Raw genomic sequence first — 16901 nt, forward strand, 5'->3', positions numbered from 1 at the left:
ATTGTAAAATATGTGATTGTAGCAAGTGTATGAATATCCAAACAATTTTAATTCCAAACATAAAAACTGACATCACTTCCAATCAGTGAGAGCTGCGCATTCGATTCATAAACAATGTTGCCTCAGTGAATTCGCGTTCCGGTGCTGTTTTCGAGCACAATATTGATTTATTGCTCACAGGAGCATTATGCGTGAAAAATCAAAGTGTTTCAAGTATCGCATTAAATTTTTGAATTGCTACGATGAGTAGAAATGCTTATGCTTTAAGTTAAGAAACCACCCAAGGGGTGGATCACTTGTTCGATGCACATTAAATGTGCATTGATTTGCATTAAATGCATTTTGTCGTGATTCCCATCAACTTAGCCCTGATGTTGAAAATTTCATTTTGTTATCATAGTAACGCGTCGTTGTTTGTTTTGAAAGGATTGTACGGAAAGTTGACGGTCTGGTAGAAGGATTGTTTTTGATGACCTGCAGAGAAGAATGGAACAAGAACAGTCGGTATCACCTTCCCAGAAAGTATTAGGCTGTAAAATGTCTCACTAGTAGTTGACTGGGACTGCGTCGTTCGGCTGACAACGCGTTTCAGGTAATAGATCTTCACCTTCCAAATTGTTCAGAATCTCACGTTTCTGAAATTGTATTAGTGTGAACAAATGCAGTTTACAGGATCACTCATATTTTACGTAAAAGATTGTGGAACTATACACTGAACCAAGGAATCATGTCATATTTATCTGAAAACACATATAGTTTTTTTCCATGTAGCTTTTCACATAACGCTCATCAATTTATCACATAAACTTGTTCGATTTCTTTTGAATTAAATTCGTCTGATAAAACACATACATTCAATGCAAATTTATCATACGAACCATTGGATTTTGCCAATGAGTTTTATGTGAAATTCAGATGACAGTTATTGATATTGTTAGTGATTTTTATAAGAAATTATAATGAATTTGAAATGATGCTTTGTCAGTTTTTTTTCCAGTAGAATTGATGAACAATATAATCATAATTTAAAAAAAATACTTTATTGATACATTATCGGCATTTGTGTGAATAAACGATGCATTAATTACATTGGATAACCGATTAATTTAGATATGAAAAATTAATTCTTCTGGGTAGTCTTCTGGATGGTCCTTCCGATCTTGTTCCATTGACTTCAGCTTGCAATGAAGTTTATGTATTCTGTAAATTCAAGTCCAAAAGGATTAACTTAAATTCAGCTTTTTTGTTTATGTATAATCAACTTACCTTTTACTATCCTATACAAAGTTTTATGATTCACGTCTTCAAACTATAATTTATTTCCAAATACACCGATGATTTAAGAGTCAAACTAGCCATCACGAGGATTCCGCTATGGAACAGTGGCTAAATTTTCACATCTGCAAATCCCATAACATTCATCGGATTAAATACATAACTTTTGTTCATATATGTTTCACAGGGTTGATAATTGAATATTATGAGGTATCATAATGAGATTTATGTGTTTTTTACATGACTATCAATGGACACACATGATGTGAATCGGATTTCATTTATCGGGAGAGTATGTGACGTTTTTAATATTTTTTATGATATTTGTTGGTTCAGTGTAGCATAACATTGAATGAGACCTACACTCAGGCAAATGGACTATCGATAAACATAGGAACCCCTTATGAAAATTCGCCACCAGAAATCGGATTGAAATTCATAAATTTGCCCTATGAAACCAAAAGTTGAAAACAAAAAACGTTTTCGCGGCAACATGGAATCCAACCAAGAACCTTGCTATCGATAGCCCCAAGCATACACCACGCGCCTATCGACGCCTTGATGTGGAGTGATGCTAAAACGAAACATAAAGCGTTCGTATTGCAATATTCGTTCCACCTTTCATAAGGCAAAATGTATGAAATTCGATAGTCCAGTTCGATGCGTGTAGTACACTTCAACAGCATATGGAGTTCCTTTTTGGAACTTGAAGCGTGAAACCATCCTCTGAGAGATTTTACACTGGTCCACATTGAAGGACCAACCTTTTTTAAGACCTTATCTATCTATATAAATAAAAATGGAACGGTGTTTGTATGGACGAAATAACTTACGAACGGGTGAACGGATTTGAATGATTCTTTCTCAGTAATTTGAGTCCCCCTCCCTCTTCCATGAATTTTACTTCATAAATACAGAAGTTACAATCAAAGTTATGAATAAAGATTTAGATCCATGTCCACTGGAGAGATTCCCGAATAGTCTCCTGAGGGATCTTTCACAACTGTTTCCATCCATAACAGCACCCTCCGCCAGTGTTGATTCTGGTTAACTCATTCCGGTTTACAATTCATTATTAAATGATGGATTCAGATATTTTCCTTAATGAGTTCGCTAATCATGCCCTTTATTCCACTTTCCCCATTTTGGGTCCTTTTCCCCATTTTGGGACAATTCCTTCACGGTGGACCGTAGTTATATGCGAATCAGATTTATAACCGCTGCGATGAAATATCCTGTTTGATTGAACGATGGATTCTTGAGCCTTAATATTGGATTCCCCTTGAAACCACTCCTCTACTATAAGGTTAGTAACTTTGAATAATCATTTTTTGTGATCGCTCTCGAAAAGACTGTGAGAAGCGTGGGAGGAGGGAGCGGAAAGTGAGTAAGGTGCCATATTGGAGGCCATTTTGGTACTCAAGGAGATATGTCCTTAATCGACATCGATTATCGGACTGTTACCGTTATTATCAACGATTTTGTAGCATCCCTATCCGACGCAAAGCAACGGTTGTTACCAATGTGATGGATTTTACTAAGGTGGCGCAGATGATTGAAGCGTGCCATTAGTTCTCTCTTTCATTCTCCCGCTGTTCTTATTGACGTCACTATTTGCGCTGCATAAGAACAGCGGGAGAATGAAAGAGAGAACTAGTGGCACGCTTCAATCATCTGCGCCACCTTAGTAAAATCCATCACATTGGGTTGTTACAACTGTTGTAATTGTCATTTTTATGAATGAATGATGATGACAATTGTAGGCGCCGATGATGATGATGTGTTTATATTCGTGACGACTGGAAGAAAGATTTGCAATGTTTTGCAAAAAGTCTGCAAGCAATTTCTAGATAATTTTCGTGTGGAAAATCCGTGTTTTTGTGAAATTTGTGTTCTATAATTACACCCTCACCACACAATGACGATCGAGGACCGGGTGGTGGCCCGCCTGAACAAGGAATTGGGCCCAGATTTCGACGCCCTCAAGAAGAACGAATCCGTACTGCAAAACTATCGCACCGATTTGGACCGACTGGCCAGCAGGATTACCCTGCCGGATGAGAACTGCATGCCCGAGCTGAAGAATGCAATCCAGTCGTGTTCCTGGAAGCACACGGAACTGGAGGAAGCAGCCGATAATCTGGAAGCGTTCGAAGAAAAGCTGATGGAGCGAATCGAACGGCACCAGGAAGTTCTGGAACGGATCGATGGCCATCTGAAAAAGATCAAGAAGTTAGATAATATGAAGGAATATTTCAAAATATTACTGGATATCCAGAGTATTGGCCAGGAATTGACCGTGTCCATCAATGGGAAGGACGAGAACAAGACCATTAGCTTGTACGTAGCCTTGAGTGGCCATTCTAATAGCATTTTGGATCGATTGAGTAGTTTAGAGTCCCCACACTTGAAAATGTACGCCAGGAATACGGCGTTCTACTGGCACGACATTCTAAAAGAGAAATTCTCGAAGGAATTCGAAGCAATACTCAAGGCCATCAAATGGCCCAACTTGAACCAGACGCTGGAAGTGTTCAACCCTTCCAAAGAGAATCTACACAAACTGTCCATCCTGGCGGAATACCTATTCCTGGTCAAAATTCCCGGCGATCAAAATCTGCTGAGCGTGAAGCTCACCCCGTCGATCATTTGTCCTCCGATAGCGGCGCCGAACGAGCTGCTGTTGAAACCATTCCGGCACCGGTTCACGTTTCACTTTTCCGGCAACAAGCAAACCAACCGGCTGGATAAACCCGAATGGTACTTCACGCAGGTACTTTCCTGGGCCAAGGAGAACCACGTATTCGTGGGGCAGAACTTCCAAACGCCGGCCATCAAGGCGGGAGTGGTTAATCATAACGTTCGGGTAAGTTCAATGCCTTTTTCATTCAGTTCCTATTTTTAAACCCTTAGTCGCAACTAGCTCTGCTTCTATCGATTTTACCTAAATTTACTAACATTTCACCAATTGCAGCTGGAGTTCATCCGAGGCCTGGTGCAACTGGCCATCGAGAAGCTGATCGACGATATCGATTCCATCTGCCAGGACGAGGCTCTGTTCGGTCATCTGATCGACGAAATCCTTTCGTTCGAGCAGGAGCTCAAATCGACCCTCGGCTATCCGTCGAGTTTCCCGAGTGCCGTATCGGTCCTCATCCAGCCCAAGTACCATGTCAAGTGGATGGCCATCGAGGAAAAGTTCACCACCGACAAGATGGACGCCATGCTGAAGAGTGAGGATCCCTGGAAGTTCCTCGACCCGGCCAACCTGGACGACATGAAGATTCCGCGATGTGCCGATCAGTTCATCCGATTGTTGGATGCGATTCGTGAACGGTACTGCTCACTGCCCCAGCCCGGTCAGCAGTTGCAGTTTCTCGATCTTCAGCTCGAACTGATCGACAACTTCCGGCGAAGGTTGGTCCAGTTGCACAACAGCCCCGGTCCGGACTGTGTCAGTTCGACCAAAATCCTCAACGCCATCAATTACATCACGTCGGTCCTGAGGGAATGGGGCGAAAACGTGCACTATCTGCACCTGCATGCCGCCCGGTATGGACCCTACGCGGACGAAATCAGTTCTGTGTTCGACAAAACGATCGAAGAGATGGACCATTGGCAACGGACGCTGGTCAAGGATCTTGCCTCACGGGTGGTGGACGATTTCAAAGCGAAATCGCGCCCCTACCGTCACGACAACTGGCCCTCGATGAATCAGCTGGATACGAAGGAAACGTTCATGCTGTCGGCCAGCGCCAGCGAAATGTTCCAGATATTGGTCAACCACCTGCACAGCTTGGAAACGGAACTGTCGGCCAACGTGTTCTCGATCGTGATTCGGTTGATCGCTCTCCAGCTGGACGAGTGGTTCATCGATGGGATGGTGATGAACACGAAGTTTTCCACCGGTGGAGCGCTGCAGTTCCAGTTCGATATGACCCGGAATCTGTTCGCTTTGCTGGGGCAGTATGCCCGGAAACCGAGCTTATTGTTCAAGAGGTATGTGGAATTACGGTGACCGATAATGATCAAACTACAAAAAAAAATTAAGTAACACCCCAAATTCGTCCATTTGGACACCCAGAAGCTAAAGTCACCCCACAGTCAACTAAGGGTCATTTTTCAGCAAAAAAAAAATGATCTCAAACCATGGTGACGCTGTACAAAACAAAATAACCTCCCTGGGACTGCAGAATATAGTTGTTTTTGAGAATACATCTTGAAATTCCTGGTTATTTACAATTGCAATTACAAACTCTAGTGGAATTAAATTCGGTTTTCTTTAAAAAAATTTATCGTATTGATGGTATGGAAGATCAGATATTCAAACTATTTCAAATTTTCACCCAAATGAGCATTTCGTAATCTCCAACCAACTATCTTTCTTGATTACGTTCATTCCAAACAGAATAAGCGACACCTGCGTCCTGCTGACGATGCCCCTGGGATCGGCCATGCTGTTGCACGAAACGCTCAGTTCCTCGGCGGAGCAAACGGAGGACACCGTGCGGTCCACCTTGAAGGAGGTTGGCCTGTCCATCTTGAGTAAAACGGCCGCGCTGGAAATCTTGGAGAGGCGGAACGATATTGTTATTTCCTAATCGCGTTGGGCGGATGCACGCACGTTACATTTCGATTGATTCCAGGTGATATTGTGTTGTTTGAAACAGTAAAGCTTATAGTTCCGATTATTCTGTTGAGTTAGCATTAATATATGATTTTAATAAAGTTTTCTATGCGTAAATAGGGTTTTTTGATTCCTATAGGGTGATTATGATTCAACTAGCCTACGAATGGTATTGGGTAAAACTGTATGTAAGAAGTCCATTTAAATCCACTAGAGTATGTATCCTTTGACAGATACGCGTATTTCGACCTCAACACTAAGGCCGTCTTCAATGTTGTGTACTAGACTCGACAGTGAAGACGGCCGCACAGTTAAGGATACATACTCTAGTGCAGTGTTTCCCAAACTTTTTTGACTTTCGCCCCCTTGAGACCAACATATTTTAGAATCGCCCCCCAGATTCTTCTTCTTCTTGGCATTACGTCCTTACTTGGACAGAGTCTGCTTCTCAGCTTAGTGTTCAATGAGCATTTCCACAGTTATTGACTGAGACCTTTTTTTTTTTTTTTTCAATTCGTTTATTTAAAGGCTCACACGCCGTACCCAGCTTAACAGAGCCGATTACTGTTTTCTAAAGGTTCAGAACCTCTATGATCAGATTATGCTTTTTTCACCAGAAGATGAACCGATTTCCGTAAGACCAGTGTTTGGGAAACACTGATCAGCGCAAGTCTTTTTCATTCCACAAACTTTGTTCGCCCGCCTCGATCGCCGTCGCTTGTTTGTCGTTTTATTGTTCTCGGTGGATGAGCTCGATGTATTGTCATCATCAGTCCATTCGTCGTTGTTCGTTTGGTTTTCTTCATCTGGTCCGTCTACGTCAACAAGAGTTGGTGACGTTTGCCGATCATCGTTTATCGGTGGGAAATCATCCTGCGTAAACAACCCGTCGGAAGATTTCGATGATGTTGCTGGTGTGTTGTTGGTTTGGAATGTTATTGGTGATGTTGCTGTTGTGGAAACCGGACATTTCCTGCCGGGATGAGGCGTTTGGCCGCATGAGTGGCAGGATTTTGGCTGGTTGATGTAAGACACCATTGTTGTCTCATTTCCAATGGTAATGACTGAAGGAACATGGCGAAGTAAATTCATCCTCAAGACTCGCACTCCATTTGATAGTCCGGGAAAATAGTGCTTCCACTTTTCATTCCTGATGGAAATCACCTCACCATACTTCAGCATATGATCGGCGATTTCGACGTGGCTCATTGACGGTGGGAGGTCATGGACTCGAACCGTCACCGCGTCACAATCCACGAAGATAGGAATCCGAAACTTTGTGTCTCCACAAAGCATTGTTCGCTTCCAATTATGTTCTGATTGGTAGCGAACGACGATTTCATGAGACTTCATTTCAATGAGCACACAGTTACGTAAGTGATGCAACTGTATGCTCTTGATATCCGCATATTGGAGCTTTAAATCGTTCTCCAAAAATTGTTGCACTTTGGCCACTTCAGGGCGCACTGGGAGAACACTGAAGTCGACTACTAAGGTGTTTTTTCGTGCACCGGGCATTTTCGCGAGACTGCAAACTAGAGTGGAAAAGGCAAAGAATACGTCTGACGCGCGCGGTGTCTGGCTGGCAACTGACTGAGACCTTTCTTTGCTAAAATTGGCATTTTCGCATTCGTATATCGTGTGACAGCCGCCCACTGATACGCAGGGTTGCCACATATACAGATTTATCTGTATTTTACAGATTTTTGCGAATGTTTTATGACCAAGAATCTGTATATACAGATTACAGATATTTAGCAAAAATACAGATATACAGATTCTGTATACAGAATTTTGCAAAAAATATACAGATTTATACAGATTTTTGACCAAATGTGTAAATAAATATTTTTGAAATCCTTAAAATTCAAGCTGAGTTGCGACCTGTTGTGTGTATTCTGCATTTAAGTTACAAATGATTAGTATTTTCTTGAATTTCTTGTCAAATCCCATGATGTAATTACAGTCGCCTCTCCACATCTCGATATCGAAGGGACCATCGAGATAGGGAGAGATCGAGACAAAAAACAACTTTTGGATGAATACTAGATTGAAAAACACTCCGTTGCCAAGAAAGTAATACACAAACAGACGTCATTTTGCGCTCCTAATTTGTTTTGATTCCCAAAACTTTGGTCTAGTAACCTTCGATGTTGGTCATATCGACATATGGAGAGAAAATTGAGAACGAAAAATGAACAGAAACACATCGACATATGGAGATATCGAGATAGGGAGGATTTCGAGATATGGAGAGTGAAAATGTATGCAGACTGAAGGGACCTATGAAATCATCGACATAGGGAGAGATATTGAGATGTAGAACATCGAGATGTGGAGAGTCGACTGTTATTTACAGGTATATAAATTTAAAATACAGATATTTTTCAGACACGAATGCCATGACAAATGGTAAAATGTCATAAATAAAACAAAATAATAATAACAGATATTTTTCTCCAGGATACAGAAATACAGATATTCCAGGGAAAAAAATACGTATTTTAATGTGACAACCCTGCTGATACGTAGTTTAAATATTTAAATTAAAAGCTATGCTATGTTGAAGTTTTTATCAATATCTTAGCATAAGTGTACCGTAAATTGGTCAAAATGTAAAGTCGACTGGTGTAGTACTTAAAATGTGATAAACATGTTCTCGACTCGCATATCTATAAATGAGTCATGTAAAAACTATCACATTTATAGACTTTAAAAAATCAACAAATCTATTCTAATACTTTACTAATTAATATCAACCAAATCTGTCCGAAATACGTTAGCAAAAGTCCGTAGTTTAAAGGCTTTTCACTAAACAGCGATAATCGAAGCAATGTTGCTCTACTTCCTGCTTTTCAATTTCAGGAAATATAAGCCCAGTAACATTGAATCACTGAATCATGCTTCGTAACCTTCGTAACGAAGGCATTTTGCTAGCTGAATCTCGGATGAAATTAAAAATCCGAGATTTACATAGCCAAGCTTGTGCAAATAAACTTAGTGTGACGATTATGATTATGCTTTTAATGATATCTGTAACCATGAATTATTGAGATCAACGTTATCGATCGGGAAAATTCTTAGATGCACATTCGTGTTTTAGAAGTGGAAAAAAATGAATGGATAATACTAACGTATGGTAGCCATTTTTTAAAAAACACCACACCAACACGTTAATGTTTCCAGTGGACGGTAAAGTCATTAGAAGGAAGCACCACTTCTTTACGAAAAGCGGAAATCGAACCCACACTCCTTGACACGATATGGTCAAATGCCTGACGACACTAACCGCACGGCCACGAAGCCGGCATTTTGTCTATGATGGATATCCTAATAGTACCAAATTTTTCGCCCCCCTCTCTACTGTTTTCGCCCCCCAAATTCAGAATTACAAATTATCGCCCCCCTGGGGGGCGAATTCGCCCACTTTGGGAATCACTGCTCTAGTGGAATTAAATTGCATAGTACTAAATTCGGTTTTTTATCTTTCAGCTGTTTTATTAGCGAGATAAAACGGCTGTACTTTTACTTTTTTTATATTTGTCAATTCATTTAAGGAAACTGTTTTTTTTCAGTTTTGACCTTTGCTTCATTTTTACTTGGGTCTTAAATTCGTTTTTCATTGTACAATATAACTAAGAATCCTTCGGGACTACGGACATATATAAAAATGGATCATGTGTCGGTCACCTAATTGGGTTTATTCTACGAGTGGCGTGAGGTGAGAATTTTCGGTGTCGTATAGCGAGGGGACAATTGTCGACTCGAATGAAGTGACTCGCCGTGCAAATCAAATGGATAGTCACTTCACTCGAGTCGAGAATTGTCATCTCGCTATACGACACCGACAATTCTCACCTCACGCCAGTCGTAGAATAAACCCAACTTCTTCTCTTCAAGATGGTTGAGGAGAATTTCGCGATCTTTAAAAGTTTCCGGCTAAACACGACAGTCTCCTTTCTTTGCTATTTGGAAGAAAACCTCTATTCCCCTAATGGAGTTCAAGATATCCTGCCTAAATCCTCCAAATTCGGAACAACTGATAGGCGGCACTATTTGTTTCTTCACTTGAATCAAAGAGTTTGGGCATGATTACTGCAGTATTTGATGGTGTTAAACATCATATGAACTTTTGAAGAATCCATGAAGTTTTTCTGAGAAATTACTCGAGAAATGTTTGGAAGAACTGTAGGAGTAATCTCTGGATGAAATGTTGAAGAAATTCATAGTGAAATATCTAAAGGAACATCATGAGTAATCTCTAGTCGAGTTTATTGGGAAATCCCAGGAAGACAAATTACACCGTCTTCAACCAAAGGCTGCACAGACTGAACAATCACGAACATTAGGCAACGGACAACCGTAACACCCATGGCCCAGTGCTGAATTTTTCGTTTGACGAAAAGTTTCCACCGACTGGAGCGGGAATCGAATCCGCGCTTCGTGGCACAATACGCCTAAACTACTGACGCCGCTAACCGCACGGCCGACCCGTAACGCGGGTAGATCACCTTTTCGTGGTGCGTTACGGCGTAAGATCTACCTATTTGAACCCTAGTCTCATCTTGTTTGTCGGGCTAGGGTAATATGTTCTTGTAATTCAAGGATTCGCGGAACAAAGTCCTTGTTACTGACAACAGTTTCTGAAAATTAATTTATTTTACCTAGCAGATGGTTAAAGACTCGGAGTTGGTCAGCCCCGAGACTACACTTGAAGCCAGGATAACAATCATGAGTATTAACTCAACAAGGACAAGTACTGGTAATTCAAGGACTCACGTGAATTCTGATTACTAAACAAATTTTCTAGCTTGATTCGGTTTTGCTGCTAGCAAAACGCCTCTTTTTTCTAGTATTTTTTTGGGACTAAACTAAAAGCGAAACAAGGATGAGACTAGAGTTCCGTTGCATGGTCAAATATCAGTAGTACCGATTTGGTTTCTCAGAAATTTAATCGATTATGTTTGCTAAGGGGCGCGCCTTCGCTGAGATGTACATTTCTATGAAGGGTGTAAATAACGGGACCTTTCCATCATAGTCGATTTGTATCAATATCTGAGGAATCAAAACAAGAACCGTACAGAAATCGATGCTTCATTACCAATCAATGGAAATGGAGTAATGCGACATGCACTATACACTAAGGATACGGGTAGGGGAATGTGGGGCAAGATGAGCACCCGGGGCAAGATGGGCACCCTTAGTTTGTGTCGTTCTTACCAATTTTGTTCAATAAATTATTTGGGATTCTGATGAATATCATTAAATTGATATAATGGCCATAAAGTTCAGCTAAAAAATCAACAGCACAACGTAAATATTGTCAAAAATACATAGAAGTCCAAAAATTTACCTTTTCATATAAGAGTTGTTCATTTAAAAGTGATATTTTTGTTGCGTAAACAAATTAATTTATACGTTTTTGGCCGTATAGTTATAGAATAATCTTCTGTAGATAATCAGGAGCAAAACTTTAATCAAATTTAAAAAATATTTCAATTGTTTTGATTATATTAATAATTTTACACCCTTGGGGCAAGATGAGCACCATGTTCAAAATTACGTAAAAGTGTGAAATTATAGAACCACATTTAGCTGTAGGCTTGACTTAAGGTATCTTCTATGCACAAAACAATTTTTCTAAAAAATATATAAACAAACAATAAATTTAATCGTTTTTAAGCAAAATCTTAGCAATTTATGAAAAGTTATTTATTTTTTGATAAAAGTTTCAAAAACTAAGCTAGTTGAAGATAAATATTATCAGATATTGAAGATAATATCTTGGGATATTGCAAGCATTGAAAAATAATAGTTTTCTTTAGTAAATTGCATCTTTTTATGGGGGTGCCCATCTTGCCCCGCAATTTTTTTGACCGATGATAAAAAAGCTATTTTTTAGCGTGTTAATTGGAAAACTATTTATAACTTTTTAAAACTTTTAATGGTTGGAGGTCAAAGTAATAATGTAAAAGAAAAGGATGGTTACCAATTTTACCAAAATAAGAACGTTTAAGTAGGCATAAATCGCGCTTATCCTTAGGGTGCTCATCTTGCCCCGCCTGACCCTAATGCCACAATAGATCTAAATACTGGTCGCAGTGGCGCACCCAAACAGAGAAAAAAAAAAAACGCACGGCCACGAAGCCCACAAAGCGTTCTTAATAGATTTCCTGGCATAATCCTTGGATGAAGTATTGAAGCGACTTCACTGCAAGCAGAACAACAAATATTTTAGAGTCTATTTTTAGTTTTCATTGAAGATAGAGACTTGCATTGACTAATTCTCTAAAAAGAAACCTGCTACCAGCCCTTTTGAGGGGTCGCTACTCGTACCGTTGGTTAACGCAAAAAAGCCTTAGAGTGCTTCTAAAATTACCTTCAAGATCGTTTCAAGATTTTTTTTGGAAAGTTCATTAGTCTATTAAAAACAATTTTTCAGAAATTTCTCCATTAGTTCTAGGTACCTCAGGAAGCTGGAAGGACTTTATGAAAAAATCTTTGAAGAATTTATTTTAAAAAACATTAAAGGAATGTCTGGAGTTATTCTTCATGGAATTATAGCTGTTTTCAGAGGAATCGCTGATCAGTTTCTTGGAGTAATCTCCGGATAAATTGTTCTTCTTCCTGGCATAACGTTCCATTCGAGACAGATTAGTGTTGTTTATGAACTTTTCCACGACTGATAGCTTTCTTTGCATTTGTTTACAGTTTACAGCACTAATGTATTCTACATAGAGTAGAACAGATGTTCCAAAAAACATCACAACTAGGAAAGATATGCGACTGGCTTGATTCGAAACCGCATGGTCTCGCTGAATAGCTGCGCGTTTGCCTTTACAGTTGATATTCTTGGGAATATTTAAGCTATTTTTTTGTGGAAATGTTTGGATTGTTGAAACATATCTTTTATACATCTTTAGAGGAATTCTTTTAAGAGTTCGTAACTATCAACGAAAAATTGTAAGGGAAATCTTCGGAAGAAATCCAAGTCAAGAAGTCATATCAGAATCAATGAACAAAAGATTTATTTGTCAAATCGTACACTGTAGGTTAATTATCAGAACTCCAAGTTTGAAAGACTTCCTATTTCCAGCATTTTGGGACCATTATTATACCATATTTTTACATCTAACTTACCTGAGTAACCTCAGGGATGTCAAAAATCCTTGTTTGCGGATGACACAAGCCTCTCCGCCAAAGGACGAAGTCTGCGTGTCATATGTAGTGGATTGCAAAAAAGTTTGGATATTTTTTCTTCATACTTGCAAAAATGGAAGATTTCTCCTAATGCTTCCAAAACTCAACTAATAATATTCCCACATAAACCAAAAGCTCTTTATTGGAAACCTTCAAGTAGACATGTTGTCACGATGAGCGGGGTTCCAATAAATTTGTCAGATGATGTTAAGTATTTAGGGCTCATGCTAAATAAGAATTTATCTCTAAATCAAATTGAGGGCATTAATGCCAAATGTAAACAAAAATCGTTGCAATCTTCTATTTCCACATTCAATGCGTTATATATTTAGGTAAAGTTAGGTTAAGTAAAGCTTTTTTTTCTCTATTAAAAGCAGGTGAAATCAACTCACCTGTAAAAATTCTGACTGATACGGCAAATAAAATGTAATATGTTGTTAACAAATTTATAAATGCTCAATTTAGTTTTACCAAATTAGTATGATAGTGTTGCCTAACACAGAACACCTAGATAGGGGCTGTCCATTAATTATGTAAGGGTTTATGGGGGGAGGGGGGGTTTGAGATTTCTTACGCGCCATACAATTTATTTTTAATTTTCATACAAAAAATCTTACCATGGGGGGAGGGGGGGTTGAAAAATCCCGAAAATTGTCTTACGTAATTAATGGATCGCCCCATATAAGAAATGGGGTCTACCCCATTCATGATTTTATTCTAAGAGTTTTATTGGATATTGGTTCCCTTGAAAAATGTATTTTTTTCCTATTTCGGAGCGTCTTTCTGGGTAGTGCTTCGTGAAGCCCAAGCAGGACAGTTCGGTTTTGCGTCGTCCGATAGATTTTGCTCACGATTTCGCGCGTGTATTTGTCGCCGGAGATTTTTTTACGCGTATCGTTATGTTATACAATACGATGACTCTGGATGGATCGGTTTTGCTTTTTACTGGCTATTGAGCAAAAATATGACTGCACAATCGACAGGCATTTCGCGAAATACTATTTGTGAGATATAGAATCCACTGCGTTGAAGTATGGCAATAGGATTGATCACAGCAATTGGTTTCCTAAGTGAAAAGCAACTGTCACTTGCACACTTGCATTCGTTCTACCTCACTTGTGAACTGGCACTTGCCTGGGTAAATTGTGCGTGCATCGCGTGGAGGGTGATTCCTTTTCCGCGGATAAGTTAAAACTCCACATTGGCGATCCTACCAGTTTTCTGCTAATTTGCGGAAGGATACCTGGTACTTATTTCCATATTTGTGTAATGGAAGGAATCATCCTTCCGCGCTGCAAGAGTGAAAAAATATGTGAAAAATTAGTAGTACAGCGTCATGTGTGCGGAGTTTAGTTTTCACGTGTGAAAAAAAATATCTAAAGCAAAAATAAATGGTTCCGGCACAAGCGAAAAACCGGGGGTTGACAGTGAAGTGTGAAGTGAGTGAAAAAGTAGCAGTTATGTTTGCCGTGGGGAAGACGAGATCCGGTAATGTCCGCTGCCAAAAAAAAGCTTCAGCGTGTTGTTTGCCTTGGGGAAGAAAAGCCCCGGCAATGTTCGCTGCCACAAAAGCTTGAGCGTGTTGTTTGCCGTAGGGAAGACGAGCCCCGGCAATGTCCGCTGCCAAAAAATCTTGAGCATGTTGTTTGCCTTGGGGAAAACAAGCCCCGGCAATGTCCGCTGTCAAAACGTTTAAGCGTGTTGTTTGCCGTGGGGGAAGACAAGCCCCTGCAATGTCCGCTGCCAAAAAGCTTGAGCGTGTTGTTTGCCTTGGGGAAGACAAGCCTCGGCAATGGCCGCTGCCACAAAAGCTTCAGCGTGTTGTTTGCCGTGGGGAAGACGAGCCCCGGCAATGGCCGCTGCCAAAAAAGCTTGAGCGTGTTGTTTGCCTTGGGGAAGACAAGCCCCGGCAATGTCCACTGTCAAAACGTTTAAGCGTGTTGTTTGTCGTGGGGAAAGACAAGCCCCGGCAATGTCTGTCAGCAGGTCAGACAGCGAAAATATTATAATTATATTTTACTAGTAGGAACGTGCACGTAGTAAAAGAAGTTAAAAATATTAGAATACGAAAATTACTTTGAAAATTGTGAAAATCTATTGTATTCCTTGACTTGTTTTTCAACAGTTAGATTGAAGTATAGAAGAATAAATGAATGAAGAAAAGTACTTCTACAGTTAAAAAATCAAGGGATATGGCGATGTGTCAACCAAAATATAACTGTAGAATGAAAATATATATATTTTTTTTTCAAAATAGTATGTATGACCAGCCGACATATGGTATGAAAACTTTATTGTATGGACCGATGATATGCTTAGTGAAATAAAGAAAACTGGAATTTGAACAAATTAAAAAAAAAAATGATGATCAAACTAACTGAATGATTCTTCAAATCCATATGGATCAGTTTCAATGCAATATTTTGTAATAAGTGTGAAAATTTACTAAGAGAAACTTTATTAAAACTTTCAATTAGGTACCATCGAATGAAACAATGCAATTTCTTTGGAGTAGAGGGAGAATGTGAGATATAGAATCCACTGCGTTGAAGTATGGCAATAGGATTGATCACAGCAATTGGATTCCTGAGTGAAAAGCAACTGTCACTTGCACACTTGCATTCGTTCTACCTCACTTGTGAACTGGCACTTGCCTGGGTAAATTGTGCGTGCATCGCGTGGAGGGTGATTCCTTTTCCGCGGATAAGTTAAAACTCCACACTATTTATACTATAAATAAACTATTGTTTTCTCTTTTGATTGCCGACATTCAAAAGATTAAATTGAAAACACTTAAACAACAAATGTTTATGGTCTATCGCCAGCTTTCTAGGCGAATCCTGACAATATACCTTCCCCAACCTCCAACTCCGTAGCACTTATGAGGGTGTCGCTGAGTCGGTGGCCTCTCATTAAGTAAGTGCTACATCAACATTTCCTTCCCCTATCCCAAGTTACGGTAAAGATGGCCGTGGCCGTGAATAGTGATATTCATGCTTTTAGTATTCTTGTTTATGATTTGAACAAGGTATACTCCCCTGCCTTGTTCCTGAAAGTAGTCAGGATGAGATTATTAAAAAGAAACATGAATGTTGCTAGTATCCAATCTACGAAGTATACCGTAACTACGCTAACGCTAACGCTAACGCTAACGCTATATTGGTTCCCTTGAAAAATGAAGATTAGAAGTATGGACGAGAACAGCTTTCCCGGGAAGCTCACAAGATTGATCAGAGCAACGATGGACGGTGTGCAATCTCGGGCGAACACTCCAGTACGTTCGAGTCTCGGTGGGGACTACGACAGGGCGATGGACTTTCGTGCCTGTTGTTCAATATTGCGCTTGAAGGTGTTATGCGGAGAGCCGGACTTAACAGTCGAGGCACGATTTTCACGAGATCCGGACAAATTGTTTGCTTCGCGGACGACATGGATATTATTGGGAGAAAATTTGAAACGGTGGCAGATTTGTTCACCCGCCTAAAACGCGAAGCAACAAGAGTCGGGCTAATGGTGAATGCGTCGAAAACAAAGTACATGCTGGTTGGCGGAACTGAGCGCCACACGACCCGCCTAGGAAGCAGTGTTACGATAGACGGAGATACCTTCGAGGTGGTGAACGAGTTTGTCTACCTCGGATCCTTGTTGACGGCTGACAACAATGTTAGTCGGGAAATACGAAGGCGCATCATCAGCGGAAGTCGTGCCTACTATGGGCTCCAGAAGAAACTGCGGTCAAGAAAGATTCACCCCCGCACCAAATGCACGATGTACAAAACGCTCATAAGACCGGTAGTCC

General features: G+C 40.0%; 1 protein-coding gene and 1 long non-coding RNA gene across 2 annotated transcripts; one reads left to right on the forward strand and one right to left on the reverse strand.

Moving 5' to 3' along the window:
* Window positions 1-1018: 1018 nt before the first annotated feature.
* Window positions 1019-1513, reverse strand: LOC110676943. Its single transcript, XR_002500839.1, has 2 exons — window positions 1267-1513; window positions 1019-1200 (listed from the first exon to the last, which is right to left on the reverse strand). It is a non-coding gene; the product is annotated as an uncharacterized LOC110676943 (long non-coding RNA).
* A 1511-nt stretch (window positions 1514-3024) lies between these two features.
* Window positions 3025-6019, forward strand: LOC5569215 (RINT1-like protein). The gene is made up of 3 exons (XM_001658338.2): window positions 3025-4141; window positions 4250-5274; window positions 5684-6019. Exons 1-3 carry the CDS (start codon window positions 3194-3196, stop codon window positions 5874-5876), a joined length of 2166 nt encoding a protein of 721 aa, XP_001658388.1. The 5' UTR covers window positions 3025-3193; the 3' UTR covers window positions 5877-6019.
* The last annotated feature ends 10882 nt before the right edge of the window (window positions 6020-16901 follow it).

The sequence above is a fragment of the Aedes aegypti genome, chromosome 2 (assembly GCF_002204515.2).
Source record: "Aedes aegypti strain LVP_AGWG chromosome 2, AaegL5.0 Primary Assembly, whole genome shotgun sequence".
NCBI lineage: Eukaryota > Metazoa > Arthropoda > Insecta > Diptera > Culicidae > Aedes > Aedes aegypti.

Coding starts and splice junctions, on each gene's coding strand:
- LOC5569215 (XM_001658338.2), top strand. CDS start 3,194: ATGACGATCGAGGACCGGGTGGTGGCCCGCCTGAACAAGGAATTGGGC. Junction 4,142..4,249: donor TGGTTAATCATAACGTTCGG/GTAAGTTCAATG, acceptor CACCAATTGCAG/CTGGAGTTCATCCGAGGCCT. Junction 5,275..5,683: donor CCGAGCTTATTGTTCAAGAG/GTATGTGGAATT, acceptor CATTCCAAACAG/AATAAGCGACACCTGCGTCC.